Below are 17,165 nucleotides of genomic sequence, written 5' to 3'. Positions count from 1 at the left end.
GGGGTGTGGGGGAGGGAGGGGAGGGGTGTGGGGGAGGGAGGGGAGGGGTGTGGGGGAGGGAGGGGAGGGGTGTGGGGGGTGAGGGGAGGGTTGTGGGAGAGGGGTGTGGGGCGGGGTGAGGGGAGGGTGTTGGGGGCATGAGGGGAGGGGTTGGGGGGTGAGGGGAGGGGTTGGGGGGTGAGGGGAGGGGTTGGGGGGTGTGGGGAGGGGTTGGGGGTGTGGGGAGGGGGGTGAGGTGTGTGAGGGGAGGGGTGTGTGGGGGTGAGCTGTGTGGGGGGGGTGAGGGAAAGGGTGTGGGTGAGGGGTGAGGGGTGAGGGGAGGGTTGTGGGCGGGGGTGAGGGGAGGGGTGTGAGGGGAGGGGGTGGGGGAGGGATGTGCAGAGGGGAGGGGAGAGAGGAGGGGTGTGCAGAGTGTGAGGAGAGGGGAGAGGTGTGCAGAGTGTGAGGAGAGGGGAGGGGGAGGGATGTGCAGAGTGTGAGGAGAGGGGAGTGGTGTGCAGTGTGAGGAGAGGGGAGTGGTGTGCAGTGTGAGGAGAGGGGAGAGGTGTGCCGAGTGGGAGGGGAGGGGTGTGCAGAGTGGTAGGGGAGGGGGGGCGCAGAGTGTGAGGGGAGGGGAGGGGGGGGATGTGCAGAGTGTGAGGAGAGAGGAGGGGTTTGCAGAGTGTGAGGAGAGGGGAGGGGTGTGCAGTGTGAGGAGAGGGGAGGGGTGTGCAGAGTGTGAGGGGAGGGGTGTGCAGTGTGAGGAGAGGGGAGAGGTGTGCAGAGTGGGAGGGGAGGGGTGTGCAGAGTGTGAGGGGAGGGGGGTGCAGAGTGGGAGGGGAGGGGGGATGTGCAGTGAGGAGAGGGGGGTGTGCAGAGTGTGAGGGGAGGGGTGTGCAGACTGTGAGGGGAGGGGGTGTACAGAGTGTGAGGGGAGGGGAGAGGAGGGGCATGCAGAGTGTGAGGAGAGGGGTGTGCAGAGTGTGAGGAGAGGGGAGGGGTGTGCACAGTGTGAGGGGAGAGGGGAGGGGTGTGCACAGTGTGAGGGGAGAGGTGTGCAGAGTGTGAGGGGAGGGGTGTGCAGAGTGTGAGGGGAGGGGAGAGGGGTGTGCAGAGTGTGAGGGGAGGGGTGTGCAGAGTGTGAGGAGAGGGGAGGGGTGTGCAGAGAGTGAGGGGAGGGGAGGGGTGTGCAGAGTGTGAGGGGAGGGGAGGGGTGTGCAGAGTGTGAGGAGAGGGGAGGGGTGTGCAGTGTGAGGGGAGGGGAGAGGGGTGTGCAGAGTGTGAGGGGAGGGGTGTGCAGAGTGTGAGGGGAGGGGTGTGCAGAGTGTGAGGAGAGGGGAGGGGTGTGCAGTGTGAGGGGAGGGGAGGGGTGTGCAGTGTGAGGGGAGGGGTGTGCCGAGTGTGAGGGGAGGGGAGGGGTGTGCAGAGTGTGAGGAGAGGGGAGGGGTGTGCAGAGTGTGAGGGGAGGGGAGGGGTGTGGAGAGGGGAGGGGAGAGAGGAAGGGTGTGCAGAGTGTGAGGAGAGGGGAGGGGTGTGCAGAGTGTGAGGAGAGGGGAGGGGTGTGCAGAGTGTGAGGGGAGGGGAGGGGTGTGCCGAGTGTGAGGGGAGGGGAGGGGTGTGCAGAGTGTGAGGAGAGGGGAGGGGTGAGGGGTGGGGGGGGGGAGGGGAGAGAGGAGGGGTGTGCAGTGTGAGGGGAGGGGTGGGGGGGGGTGAGGGGAGGGAGAGGGATAGGGAGGCTGCTGACAGCGCCATCATCCCGACAGCCGCAGCAAACAAAGTCCTGGAGCCGCCTCCCGCAGCCAACCTGTCTGAATGCTCCTGCATATTGCATCACCTACATTCATTCAAGCGACTTTCCAGCGAGTATTGAGAGAGAGAGAGAGAGAGATCTCACAGAAGGAGGCCATTTGACCCATCGGGTCGCTGCCAGCCCAGCTAGCAAAGAGCATTTCAGCCTCCTCGCACATTTCCAGTTCTTGCTGTAGATTAGGGAGCGAGCCTCCTGTGCAGAACCAAATGTGTTTTCTGTTAAACTAGCTGTTCCACAGATATCATTTGGAAAGACGGGTTGCTAATTGTTAATAAACACAGTGTTTGATCCCACAGTGAGTGACCAGAGCTCTCTCTGCTTTGTGAAAATTGCTGACTGTCACTTGCTCCTGGGTTCTAGATTTTGTCAAATCTCAGAGTGAATTGGGTGATTTCGGTGAAGTTTCAGCATTAGCTGCAGCGCGACCAGTCCAGGAACTGTTAGCAGAAAGTGCTCAAGGGGTTAACAAGTGTGTCGGTTATATTTTAAAAGTTTAAACTGGCTTCCTTTTATGCGACGCGAACATGTTGCAATTTTCTTGGCGGATTTTCTTGACTCGAATCTTGGATTTTCTGCCAATGACCGTTTGCAATTTTGTTATTCTATCACACGCGTGGATTATCCATCAGAAAGCGGACGGGTGAGTGCACAAAATAAAAGTTATTGAGCATTAGCGATGCAGCCGAAGACACGAAATTCGAAATGTCCTTTTAGTTTTAAAATCTTACCGTAGGTCTGCGATTTTAACACGTTTTCATGATAGGTAACTTGCAATCTCAATCTCTTGTCAGGAATATAGCAGGGCAATAGAAGGGAGCCTTCGAAACCCTCACAGCGTTTTCAAGAAATAAATATCTCATTAAACAGACCTTGGACTTGATTCTCAGCGTTCATAGAAGAAGCTCTCTGGACGTGTTCATATCTCCAGCAGGACGTTAGTTTTAGGAGCTGTATGTACCAGACAGCAGGATAATGCATTTCGAGTCTTATTAATAACAACACTATTTTAAAAATTCCAGTGTAGTGTTTGGGAAGCGAAAATTAAGACTCAGGTCTTACTGCAAAACGTGTATGTGGAGGTTGATTTCAGTATTTCCACGTTAATTTCACGGTTCTTACTGACGGTTGAAGGCACACATGAACGGTCACCAATCTCATGGGTTCAGACATGAAAATAAAAGCCAGAGTGTCATTGATATATAACATATTTTCAGGGGCATTTTGTTATTACTTAAAATAGCTTTGTTATGATTTCCAGTCAAATCTTTGGTGTGTTTTCTGTGAGGGGTAAGAACGCGCCACTTTTCTCTGACAAAGACGAGTTGGATAAACTTGTGGGATAATTTGTAACGTGTTTCGAGGTATATCGGTCACACAAGACCGAGACAAAGTAAACCAATCTCTCTTACACCAAGGCTACACTTTCCCAAAGCAGTTGCAATGAATGTAAAATACACTTCAACATTCTACCCCACATCACCATCAGGGAAAAGGACCTTATAATTATTGTCACAGCATGCGGAATCACTGATGTCCATCCTTATCCCAGGAATATCTCAGAGAGGTTATCGTGACAATTACCATCACCAGTTACCCAAGTTAAAATGCAGTATATCACTCCTCACTCAATTTCCCAGCAGACTGCAGTGATTTGCAAAAAACACAAGATTATTGGCAATGCTAAATTGCCCCTTAATTGGAAAAAAATAAATTGGGTACCCTAAAAAAAAAATATGGGCAGCACGGTAGCATGGTGGTTAGCATAAATGCTTCACAGCTCCAGTGTCCCAGGTTCGATTCCCGGCTGGGTCACTGTCTGTGCGGAGTCTGCACGTTCTCCCCGTGTGTGCGTGGGTTTCCTCCGGGTGCTCCGGTTTCCTCCCACAGTCCAAAGATGTGCGGGTTAGGCGGATTGGCCATGCTAAATTGCCCGTAGTGTCCTAAAAAAAAAGTAAGGTTAAAGGGGTTTGTTGGGTTACTGGTATAGGGTGGATACGTGGGTTTGAGTAGGGTGATCATTGCTCGGCACAACATCGAGGGCCGAAGGGCCTGTTCTGTGCTGTACTGTCCTATGTTCTATTCCAAACCATGAAACCAAAACGGAAATGGGATGGTGGAAGAGGGAAGACAATCTGAACAGTCAGTGTCCAACGTTTAGCCAGGGGTTTGTATTTAGCCTCTGTGGGCCCACATCGGACCCTGCTCAGTTTTTAAAAATAAACACCCCGGGAAACATAATTCCCAGCAATCAATTATACAGCCTTTCACCCCCACCCCCCACCCCTCCCTGCGACAAACAGCTCCTCAAAAACAGTCACAAACTTCTCCACCTTTTCTCAAACCTCCCTGCTGAGCCCCTTGTACTTTATCTTCTCGACCGCAGGAAGTCGTACAGGTCACCCAACCAAGCCGCTAACCCTGGTGGCGATGCCGACTGCCATTCCAGAAAAATTCGCCGCCGTGCAATCAGAGAGGCGAAGGCCAAGACATCGGCCTTCCTCCTCTCCATTAGCTCGGCTTCTCTGAAACCCCAAATATTGCCACCATAGGGTCCGGGTCCACCTCCTCCACTACCCTGGCTAAGACCACGAACACTCCCGCCCTGAATAGGACTGCGCTCATTTTTGATCGAGCCATTCAAACCCTGTTTCTCTGTGGGAGGCCATTCAGGTTTACAAAGCAATAGGTGTTTCAATGTTGTTGTACTTCAACACTCTTGCAACTATGTACATAATACAATTTCTGCAAACATTTAATGATTAAAATGTAAGCTTTAAAAACCTAACATATATATGTAACATCACTGCAGGATTCACACATGTCTCAGAGTGGGTTATGGGGGAGTGAATAATGAGTGGGCACTGATCAGGGAAGAAAATAAAACAAGCGCAAGGAAGGCAGGAAGAGGAGACAACGGTCTTAAGGAGGTTTTCCGACAAGGTAGAGAGTAGCATGAAGGAGATGCTGAGAGAGTAAAGTCTAGAGGTTGCAAGATAGCTGAATGAGCAACAACTGATGGTGGAACAGAGAGTGAGAAATGAGAAGGTAATGTTATAGGACGTGAGAGTGCATTCAAGTGCATAGAGCTGGAGGAAATCATTGAGTATTGGAGGCGGGAAACAGGGAGTTGTTTGGAGGGTAGATTAGGGAATTCGAAGGAGATTTGAAGGAAAGGTGAGAAACATAATTTAATTCTCTACAGCAAGGGCAGCACGGTGGCCTAGTGGTTAGCACAACCGCCTCATGGCACTGAGGTCCCAGGGATACTAGCTTGGGGGTACTGATAACGGCACCGTTACCCCTCCCACCGGCACGGTACACCACGAGCCAGGTGGTGATGGCAGCACTGAGGATCTGGGGTCAGTGGAGAAGGCACATGGGGGAGGTAGGGGCCTCAGTTTGGACCCCGATACAAAACAACCACAGGTTTGTCCCGGGTAGAATGAATGGAGGGTTTCTAAGCTGGCACAGAGCGGGTATCAAAAGGATGGAGGACTTGTTTATAGACGGGACCTTTGCTAGCCTGAAGGCGCTGGAGGAGAAATTCAGGTTGCCCCCAGGGAATACCTTTAGGTACCTGTAAGTCCGCGCTTTCTTGAAGAAGCAGGTGGGGGAATTTCCGCTGCTACCTGCCCGCAGGATACAGGACAGGGTGATCTCGGGCATGTGAGTAGGAGGCAGAAAGGTATCACACATATACCAGGAGCTGCAGGAGGCGGAGGAGGCCTCAGCAGAGGAGCTGAAGGGCAAGTAGGAGGAGAAGCTGGATGAGGGCCTGTGGGCAGACGCCCTGGGCAGGGTCAATTCCTCCTCATCCTGTGCCAGGCTTAGCCTGATTCAGTTTAAGGTGGTACACCGGGCACACATGACAGTGGCGAGAATGAGCAAGTTCTTTGGGGTGGAGGACAGGTGTGTGAGGTGTTCAGGGAGCTCAGCAAACCATGTCCATATGTTTTGGGCATGCCCAGCACTTACAGAATTTTGGAGAGGCTTTGCAAAGGCTATGTCCAAGATCTTGGACACTTGGGTAAAGCCGAGTCTGGGGATAGCAATATTTTGGGTGTCAGAAGATCCGGGTGTGCAGGAGCTGAAAGAGGCCGGAGTCCTGGCCTTTGCCTACTTGGTAGCCCGGAGACGGCTCTTGTTAATGTGGAGGGATGCGAAACCCCAAGTGTGGAGACTTGGGTCAGTGACATGGCTGGGTTTCTAGGTTTGGAGAGGATAAAGTTTGCTTTGAGAGGGTCCTTGCTGGGGTTCTCCAGGCGGTGGCAACCGTTCCTTGACTTTCTTGCGGAACGTTAAGTGAGGAGGTCAGCAGCAGCACCAACCCGGAGGGGGGGGGGGGGGGGGGGGGGGGGGGGGAAGGTGGGGAACTGTATGGGTTGTGGATAGATTTTCCTTGTCAATGGTAGTTATCCCACCTTGTTTTGTTAAGTTGTTAATTTTTTTTTGTTTTTTGTTGCCTTCTTTTAGTAGTGGTTTTGTAAAAATTCTGTAAAATTTTGAATAAAAACAAGTTTTTAAAAAAAGGAAATGTGGGCAACAGCAACGATCAAAGGATATGATATAAATGATTTTAAAATGCTTGAGTGATGATACAACCCTGGATGCACCAGAGACGCTAGGGAATAGAAGCAGAAACTGTTAACATATCAGGATATAACAGTGCTACAGACATGGACAATGGAAGAGACAGGTTATCATAGAATTTACAGTGCAGAAGGAGGCCATTCAGACCATCGAGTCTGCACCAGCCCTTACAAAGAGCACTCTACTGAAGCCCACATATCTACCCTATCTCCGTAACCTCCACTTAACATTTCTTGGACACTAAGGGCAATTTAGCATGGCCAATCCACCTAACCCACACATCTTTGGACTGTGGGAGGAAACTGGAGCACCCGGAGGAAACGCACGCAGACACGGGGAGAACGTGCAGACTCCGCACAGACAGTGACCAAGCCGGGAATCGAACCTGGGACCCTGGAGCTGTGAAGCAACTGTGCTAACCACTATGCTACTGTGCTGCCCTTATAGACGGATTAGTTATAGGATCTGTTATAGAAGGATTGAGTGGCTGACAGTGTTGAATGAAGTAGAAAGGTACTGAAAGCACTAGCAACAGCGCCGCTCCCGATAGCTCCGGGGAAATACTCAGGGAGTCCGGTAATAATAGCTTCACTGAGAATTTGGAGGCAGTTTCGCCAACACTTCGGGTTGGGGGGGCAGGGTCGAGGAAAGTGCCGATTCGGGGGGAACCACAGATTTGACCCAGGGAGGTGGGAGGGAAGTTTTCGGAAGTGGGAAGAGAAGGGGATTAAGACGCTAAAAGATTTGTTTCTTAGGGGTCGGTTTGCAGGATTGAGGGAGCTGGAAGCAAAGTGTGGGCTGAAGCAGGGAGAAATGTTTAGAAACATGCAGGTTCGAGATTTTGCCAGGAAGGAGATACAGAGTTTCCCAGAGGAACCCCACATTGCTGGAGGAGGTGCTGATGACAAGGGGACTGGAGAAGGGGGTAGTGTCAGTGGTGTATGGAGCTATTTTGGAAGAGGATATGGCACCACTGGAAGGGATCAAAGCAAAGTGGGAGGAAGAGTTGGGAGAGGATATGGAGGAGGGGTTCTGGTGTGAGGTGCTCCGGAGAGTAAATGATTCCACCTCATGTGCGAGGTGCGGAGGCAGATGTTGTAGCCTTCGCCTCGTTGAGCGCCCGAAGACGGATCCTGCTGGGATGGAGAGCAGCCTCTCCACCCTGTGCCCTGGCGTGGCCAGGGGGGGGGGGGGGGGGGACCTGTTGGAATACCTGACCCTTGAGGAGGTTAAGTTTGAACTGAGGGGAAGGATGGAGGAGTTCTACAATTCATGGGCATTATTCATTCTGCACTTTCGAGAACTGGATGACATCGAACATTAGTTGGGGGGTGTGGGTGGGAGGGTTAGGGGGAGGGGGGCTGTGTGTATTAAGGGTGACTGTGGGTAATCCCTGATTCCTTTTTGTCATTTGTTTATGTAAACATGCGGGCTAATGTTTCGGGGTTGGTGGGATGATGGGATTGTTGTTATTGATATGGGGATTGGCATATTTGTTGCTGATTATTGTTTATTGTTGGTGGGTGTAAATTCAGGAGAACATGTGAAAAAGGAGAATTAAAATATTTTTTAAAAAGAAGTAGAAAGGTGAAGAAGGATAAAGTCAAAGAATTGTACAGTGCAGAAGGAAGCCATTGGGCCCATTAACCCTGTGCAAGCTCTTTGAAAGAGCTATCCAAATATTCCTTCTCTTCACCATGCTGCTTTTTCTATTTTCCCCATAACCTTGTAAATGTTTCCTTTTCAGAAACATTTCCATTCCCTTTCGCAAGTTACTATTTAATCTGCTCCCATTACCCTGAGGAGAAACAATCAGGCATATTCACAATTAAATTATACCTTAGGTGATTTCAAGTGCTGTGGAACAGAAACCTGATTGGATGATTTTGAACATAGCGGTAGGAGAAGAATTGAGTCACAGCAAGTCCCAATTGGACAGCATGAAGGGGGTGAGTGTTTTTTAAACTCTTTCCTCAGATATGGGGCTTGCTGGCAATCCCAGCCTAGTTGCCCAGAGCTGCTTTCTTGAACTGCTGAAGTCCACGTAATGAAGGAATTCTTACAATGCTGTTTGATAGTGAATTACGGGATGTTGGCCAACTAACAATAAAAGGATAATTATATATGTCCAAGACAAGATGCTATGTTATTCAAAGGGGAACTTGGAGATTATACAGTTCTCAGCCATCTCCTATCCACCGAGGTATTGCAGGTCATGGGTTTGGAAAGCACTGCCAAAGAAGCATATTGTAGATTGGATATAGCATAGCCATAGTAATCCAATTGTTGAGCGGTGTTTTAGCTGGTGGACAGGATGTCGATCAAGCAGAGTGCTTTATTCTGTGTGATGCCAGGTTTCTTGAATTTTCTTACAGCTGCATCCATCGGGCAAATGACGAGCATTCCATCATCCTGCTGGCCGCGCCTTGGAGATTGTGGGCAAGCTTTGGACAATAGGAGGATGAGATATTTGTCACAGAATTCCCAGCCTCTGATCCTCTCTAGTCCAGTTGAGTTTCTGGACAATAGTCACCTCCCATATATTTATTCTCTTCTGTGGGATGTGGATATTGCTGGAAAAAAAACAGCATTTATTGCCCATCCCATATTGAGGGCAAGGCCACATTGTGATGGATCTGGCATCACATATAAGCCAACCAGAGGGGTTTTTATGACAATCAACAATACTTTCATGGTCACCGTTAGTTTTCCAAATTTTACTTGGTTCCAAATCGGTTGGCTTGTTTTTCTTGCACAGGCGCTTGTGAATTCCCACTGTTCCATTAGTCTGATATCAGCTAGTCGTTTCTCTGCAGGGATGTATTGTGATCATCAGGAAGCATTCTTGATTAAATCAGCTATCAAAAATGATCAAATTGTGAAATATTCGTTCTTTCTTGCAATTAACAAATGCTGATGACTTCAGCGTTGAAGAATCAGGAAATTCAATCACACGGTGAAGCTGAATAAATGAAAATGAAATGAAAATGAAAATCACTTATTGTCCTGAGTAGGCTTCAATGAAGTTACTGTGAAAAGCCCCTAGTCGCCACATTCCGGCGCCTGTCCGGGGAGGCTGGTACGGGAATCGAACCGTGCTGCTGGCCTGCTTGGTCTGCTTTAAAAGCCAGCGATTTAGCCTTGTGAGCTAAACCAGCCCCTCGCGTACCAAATGTTGGTACAGATATAATTAACAACCCACAGTACCTAAGCAGTACCCATTATGTCACACTCAGAGAATTTCCATGTTAATCTTCCAATATTCCCGTACCAGCCTCCCCGAACAGGCGCCGGAATGTGGCAACTAGGGGTTTTTCACAGTAACTTAATTGAAGCCTACTCGTGACAATAAGCGATTTTCATTTCATTTTTTCAATTGATATCATCAGGAACTATTTAAGGAAATGTCCTAATTATTGTCCATTTTAAATGTCCAAAATAGAATTAAATGTTGTATATGATCCAAATTACAAAATAACATTGGGGCCCTGGAATAGTGATGATCATTAATTGCAGCTCTCTCACAGTTAGGCTCAATGGCATTCCAGTTCCGGAGATAATGCCATCAGTGCTTACCATTGAAGACTAAATATTCAAAACAAGGTGCAGAAAATAAATATTGAAGTTGTTTGTAGTTATTTTATATGTGATATTTCATATAATTAATTATTTAAATAGTTCTCAAAAAATCACCAGAAAACCCAAAACATTCTGAAGTATTTTCAAAATTAATAGTGATACCAATTATAACAAACTCACTATCAACTATGACAATATTTCATTCTACCTTAGCAACTTTGCCTAGCTGTATATGGTAACTCATCCGCTTTTCCATCTCTAATCTCACCTATCTCATGCTTTTCTCCACGAGTGACATATTTTATAATCAGTTTACTGCTGCAAATCTCAGTTATCTTCCTAATTCTCTTCACCTGGCCAGTACTGTCTCTACATGTTTGAAACAAAATCTTCACAAATATTTTTGACAATTTTCCTTGGCCTTTTCAAACTCTTTCCTATTTCCACTCTGTGCCTACTGTTCCTCCTGTAAACTATCTTCATCTGTTTTATTATGCCAAAACTATTATAAATGCAAATTGTACTTGCTTGTAAAGGGTTGAATTTAGAAAATGTCACTCCCAATTACATCTTCAAATTTAGTAATATGCAGAAATGTTAGATTTGTATGTGGAACAGTTAAAAGCAGCATATTGTTGTGGCTCAAAGTCATATGTTCTCTCATGGCTGTGATCAGTATGTTTTGTATGGAAAGAGGTGAGGGCGCGATTCTCCGCTCCCCAGGCCGGGTGGGAGAATCGCGGGAGGGCCGCTCTGGCACCCCCCGCGATTCTCCCACCCCCCCCAAAATGCCGTGTCGCAAAACGCGATACGCCGCTCGGAGAATCGGCAGTCGCCGTTTTTCACGGCGGCCCGTGATTCTCCGGCACGGATGGGCCGAGCGGCCTGACAATCCCGACCTGTTCACGCCGGCGGCAACCACACCTGGTCGCTGCCGGCGTGAACAGCACGCGACAGGTAAGTGTGGGGCCTGTGGGGGGCGGAGAGACGAACGAGCACCATGGGCGTGCTCGGGAGGGGACTGGCCCGCGATCGGTGCCCACCATCGGTGCCCTCTCTGAGACGCACTCTTTCCCCTCCGCCGCCCCGCAAGATCAAGCCGCCACGTCTTGCGGGGCAGCAGAGGGGAAACTGGCAACCGTGCATGCGCGGGTTGGCGCCGGCCAACCTGCGCATGCGTGGCTGACATCACTTAGGCGCCGCCAGCTGCGTCATTCTCGGAGCGCAAGCGTCAAGGCCTGGCGTCGAGTTTCTCCTAACGCCGCTCCTGGGGGGGGGGGGGGGGAAATAGGGGGCAAGGAGCGGACTCCGACGCCAACGTGAAACACTCCGGGTTTCACGCCGGCGTCGGCCGTTGCGGAGAATTTCGCCCGAGATTTTTTTAACCCTTGGAGTGTATAGTCCACTTAAATAACTCAGCAGTAAGCTATTGTGAGTTTAAAAGAAAAGTTATTTATTCTCACACACTTGCAACATCACATGCAATTGATCACACACAAAAATTGGTTACGGATAAAAGTCATACATTTTTGCAGATTACAGTTATCTAAGTCTCTGATTTTTGGGGTGGGATTCTCCAGCCATGCCCGCCCAGTGACTGGCAAATCCCGCTCGAGGTCACTGTCCGTGGTAGTGGTATTGTCACTGGACTAGTAATCCAGAAACCTAGGGCAACGCTCCGGGGACCTGAGTTTGAATCTTACCACGGCAGATGGTAAAATTTGAATCCAATAAAAATCCGGAATGAAAAGTCCAATGATGAGCATGGAACCATTGTCCATTGTCATGAAAACCCATCCGGTTCACTAATGTCCTTTAGGGAAGGAAATCTACCATCTTTACCTGGTATGCTCTACATGTGACTCCAGACCCACAACAACACGGTTGACTCTTAAATGCCCTCAATTCAAGATCAATTAGGGATGGGCAATACATGCTGGCCCAGCTAGGGACACCCATATCCCATAAAATTTTTTTTAAAAATGTGGCATGCCTATGATCCTTTGAATTGATTTGAGGATTTAAAGTTGAGGGAAGTGTCTTGTAAAGCAAAGGATTCCGAGTATGTTGTGAGGTTGTCTGTAGTTGAAAAGCTAGGAGGTTGATTCTCAGGCAACTTTAAACTGAAGCAGGTTAAATTTTCTAACCTGTCACCATCTGGTTAATTTAGAGTAAACGTGTGAGAATAAAAAGGCTTTTTTACAAACAGGTTAGTACTCTGGCCACCTAATGCCTCACAACTTGTTTCTAAGTCTGGTTCACAGACTGGCTGAGGGGATGCTTCTGATTGCTTTGATGGAACTGATCAGTAAACTGCTCTTGGCTGATCTTTTAAACAGACAAAGAAACATGTAATTTTCACCATGTGGCTTTTCACAAGTTCAAGGTCTTTGTCAAATAAGGTGCGGTGTTCACATTGATTCCCCATCCTGTGTTATGTGTGGGTTAACACTTCTGATGCCCACCAGGTCTAGTTTGGATGGTGGAGGCCATTGCAATATATTGATAAGTTGATAGTGCATTCACATCCATCTGCTACAAATTAATTTTGATCTGTCCAGAATGAAACATGGAGTCAGGCAGTCTGGAAGCTCTATCATCTTTCATGTTGGCGCATCCTTGAACAAAAAGATGTGTGAATTCCACAGATGGCTGTGAGATGCCTTCACCTTTCACCATATTTAATTAGGTATCTGCCAGAGACTTGATACGGTCTGTAGTCCAAAAGCTAATCGTCACATGATTTGTGGCAACTACATTAACAGCCTGTTTGCGTCCAATTTTTAATTATCTGAAAGGTCATAAAATGACATGCCAGTACTGGGCATGGCACTATGCAAAACAGTACCATTTTCTGTCATTTGTATGTGTGCCTGTGTTGGTATTATCCAGGTCCAATTATTCAGCTTGCTTCATGTCATGCCTCTATCCCGAGGTAATGCAAATCCACATTTTTCAAATACAATTACCCTGTGTACACAACTTTACCCTTTTGACTTCAACAGTTGCCATTGCAGTTTTTCCATTTGGTTCCCCATTTTGTACCTTGTGTAAATAAACTGAATTTGTTGATCTAGAGGTTTTGTGGAATAATGGCATTGTGCCTTCGACAGGAAACTAAGTGATTAATTTCAATAAAAACATGGCATGAAACAAAAATGTAGAGCAAATAACTACAGTACAAACCATTGCTGCCAGGAAATAGCTGATGTTCATGCTATAGTTACATTTGGTACCATTGCTAGGGTATGTACATGAAACCTATTGGATTATATTTGAATTAACCAATGATGCAAATATGTGAAATGTTAAATAGTATTCCTAAACACTTCTGCATAAAGTTCTTAATATGTATTTTATCTCATCAAAAGGTTATGTAGTTAGAAAGGAAGAGGTTATGTTTGTATTGCTTTTCAGCATTTAAAAAAAAACAAATTTATCAGCAAGAAATTGATTAATCCCTAAAACTAGGTAAAGGGATTACGGTCAATGGTTAACCCACCCATTCATTGCATTGGATGCGGCATGTTAAATTTGTACTGCCTACTACTTTATGACTGCTACATGCAACCAGCAATACCCACATTGTTCATTTATCAGCAAGGTTGCCAATATTACAAACAATTGCCGCTACTTAAAGGCAGTCTGTTCCTTTGAAAGGGCAGATGCGTTGTAGCTGCACGAAGTGGTGGGGATCAACAGAAAACTGAATCTGTGCTGTGGTACTTTGAAGAAAGGCTCAACATGAGAGAGTGTGCACCAACGTTTTCATACCCTGCACCCTAGGCCTTCATGAAAGGGGGTGAGAAGAAGGTGAGATGTACCACAAGGAGGCAGAGGCCTTCTTGATTGGCTCAGGAGGCAGTGGGAACAAATACCAGCAGGGGCCAATGCCAGGAGATTCCTCCAAAAACATGGAATCAGTATAGGGATAACATCAATGATCTCACACAAATTGTGAAGATAAATGATTTCCTCTTCAAATGGTATATCTTGACTATTTGAGTGCCCAATACACCCCCATCACCCATATGCCAACAATATCTAAGAATCCACCTCATGTACTTTGCCTCTTTCCCACACACCTAATCTTGTTGCAGGCCTTATACTCACAAGTCACACACATTGGTAAATGTATCAGCCACATCACACAAACAAATGGCAGGACATTCACTGATACACTTCACTTTTTCTGGAGGAGCAGGTGGCACAGAATAGGAACCAGCAGGAAAGAACAGGAAAAGGTCAAGTGCACTTGTATGTTTTACCCCCACCATTTCTGGAGGAAAGGATAGCGTTGGTGCAAATTTAGTGGAGTGCGAGGTCACACACTAATTCTGCAGCAGAAGATTCTGATGAGGACCTGGATGGGCAAGACTACAGTATGAAAAATGTTTGATGCACTGGAAAGCATGCTAAAAAGCCTGCACTCACTGTCAAAGGCTATGGATGTGTCCAGCATGTACCTAGCACTGGACTTTGCACAGAATCTGGAGATCATTCTTTCCAACATAAAACAGGTGGTGTTCTCCATCGGCACTCACCTGTAGGACTCACCTTGATGCGGCATCGACTGGCCAATGTCATATCAAAGGAATGAGTTGTGCAGTGAGCCCAGACATCTGCCATCATGTCTCTGGTTGCCGTTCAAAGGAGCTTCCAGAGTATCACAGAGGCCCATCAATCTGTTCTCCAACAGATCAGTAGGATTGCTGAGGCACTGCACCAGTAGAATGGCAGTGACGCCAGGAGCACAAATCTGCTGTGCTCTCTTGGGAACCATGATGTGGAGATGCCGGCGTTGGGCTGGGGTGAGCACAGTAAGAAGTCTTACAACACCAGGTTAAAGTCCAACAGGTTTGTTTCAAACACTAGCTTTCGGAGCACTGCTCCTTCCTCAGGTGAATGAAGAGGTATGTTCCAGAAACATATATATAGACAAATTCAAAGATGCCAGACAATGCTTAGAATGCCAACATTTGCAGATAATTAAGTCTTTACAGATCCAGAGATAGGGGTAACCCCAGGTTAAAGAGGTGTGAATTGTCTCAAGCCAGGACAGTTGGTAGGATTTCGCAAGCCCAGGCCAGATGGTGGGGGATGAATGTAATGCAACATGAATCTTAGGTCCCGGTTGAGGCCGCACTCATGCGTACGGAACTTGGCTATAAGTTTCTGCTCAGCGATTCTGCGTTGTCGCGCGTCCTGAAGGCCGCCTTGGAGAATGCTTAAGCGGAGATCAGAGGCTGAATGCCCTTGACTGCTGAAATGTTCCCCGACTGGAAGGGAACATTCCTGCCTGGTGATTGTCGCGCGATGTCCGTTCATTCATTGTCGCAGCGTCTGCATGGTCTCGCCAATGTACCACGCTTCGGGACATCCTTTCCTGCAGCGTATGAGGTAGACAATGTTGGCTGAGTTGCACGAGTATGTACTGCGTACCTGGTGGGTGGTGTTCTCACGTGTAATGGTGGTACCCATGTCAATGATCTGGCACCTCCTGCAGAGGTTGCCATGGCAGGGTTGTGTGGTGTTGTGGTCGCTGTTCTGAAGGCTGGGTAGTTTGCTGCAATGGTTTGTTTGAGGTTGCGCAGTTGTTTGAAGGCAAGTAGTGGGGGTGTGGGGATGGCCTTGGCAAGATGTTCATCTTCATCGTGCTGAAGGCTGCGAAGAAGATGTCGTAGTCTTTCCGCTCCGGGAAAGTACTGGATGACTGGATACCACCATTACACGTGAGAACACCACCCACCAGGTACGCGGTACATACTCGTGCGACTCGGCCAACGTTGTCTACCACATACGCTGCAGGAAAGGATGTCCCGAAGCGTGGTACATTGGCGAGACCATGCAGACGCTGCGACAACGAATGAACGGATATTGCGCGACAATCACCAGGCAGGAATGTTCCCTTCCAGTCGGAGAACACTTCAGCAGTCAAGGGCATTCAGCCTCTGATCTCCGGGTGAGCATTCTCCAAGGCGGCCTTCAGACAACGCAGAATCGCCGAGCAGAAACTTATAGCCAAGTTCCGCACACATGAGTGCGGCCTCAACCGGGACCTGGGATTCATGTTGCATTACATTCATCCCCCACCATCTCGCCTGGGCTTGCGAAATCCTACCAACTGTCCTGGCTTGAGACAATTCACACCTCTTTAATCTGGGGTTACCCCTATCTTTGGATCTGTAAAGACTTAATTACCTGCAAATGCTGGCATTCCAAGCATTGTCCGGCATCTTTGAATTTGTCTATATAAATGTTTCTGGAACATACCTCTTCATTCACCTGAGGAAGGAGCAGTGCTCCAAAAGCTAGTGTTTGAAACAAACCTGCTGGTCTTTAACCTGGTGTAAGACTTCTTACTGTGATCTCTTGGGAAGTCAGTATTTGTTGTCCTGAGCACTCCACTGGTGTCTATCCTGTTGCTGTCAGTCAACCAGGCTGTGATGCAGCCAGGTAGGGCGCTTTCTATGGTGAATCTGTAAAAATTGGTGAGAGTCAATGCGGACATGCCAAATGTTCTTAGTTTCCTCAGGAGCTATAGGCACTGTTGTGGTTTCTTTTTTTAAAAATGCACTTTATTACAAACATGTATAAAAACAGGTTACAGCGAATAAACATTATTCCCAACAATCAACTATACAGTCTGTACAGAAGTTTCACGTTTTTCACCCCCTCCCCTCCGTTACCAGCCTTACCGGAGGCCAATGCCTCCAATCCCCTCTACCGTCTGTCATCTTCCCCATTTAACTCCTGCCCCTTTAATTCCACCCTGTACCTCGCCCATCCCAGATGGCCCCTTTCTCCGCCCATGACCATGTCACCTCTCACCCCCAGCCACGTCACAACAACCTCCCCCCCCATCACCTCCCAGCGCACCTTTCCCCCCTCCCTCTCCCCTTACCACCCCTCTCGGCCTTCTCCCACACCACCTCACTTCCGTTCATCAGCATAGCTGTGGTGAATATAACATGGTAAATTCACACTATATATTGTAAGCGCAGTAGCGTTACCCGACCACTAGGGGGAGTAGCTCTGGGAATGCTCAGGAGCTTGTACAGGGCTTCACCCTTGGCTCCACCCATGACTCCTCCCCCTAGTGCTGCTGTATAAATACCCTTGTCCAGAGTCAGCCTGCAGTTCACAGAGAGTTCATCAACAGGTAACAGGCTGGCTCTGAAGTAAGTTGATTAAAGCCTGGATTCAT

The 17,165-nt window shown here is 48.2% G+C and overlaps 1 protein-coding gene across 1 annotated transcript in view; it reads left to right on the top strand.

Moving 5' to 3' along the window:
- Nucleotides 1–2,309: 2,309 nt before the first annotated feature.
- LOC119955253 (cyclin-dependent kinase inhibitor 1-like) overlaps nt 2,310–17,165 on the top strand; it is a 134,716-nt gene continuing 119,860 nt past the window's right edge. Inside the window, exon 1 of the mRNA XM_038781289.1 lies at nt 2,310–2,429. Within this exon, the coding sequence (XP_038637217.1) occupies nt 2,314–2,429 (116 nt within the window). The 5' untranslated portion in view covers nt 2,310–2,313. The remainder of the gene's footprint in view (nt 2,430–17,165) is intronic.

The sequence above is a fragment of the Scyliorhinus canicula genome, chromosome 20 (genome assembly GCF_902713615.1).
Source record: "Scyliorhinus canicula chromosome 20, sScyCan1.1, whole genome shotgun sequence".
NCBI classification, from domain to species: Eukaryota; Metazoa; Chordata; class Chondrichthyes; order Carcharhiniformes; family Scyliorhinidae; genus Scyliorhinus; species Scyliorhinus canicula.
This window is presented reverse-complemented; position numbering and strand designations above follow the sequence as displayed.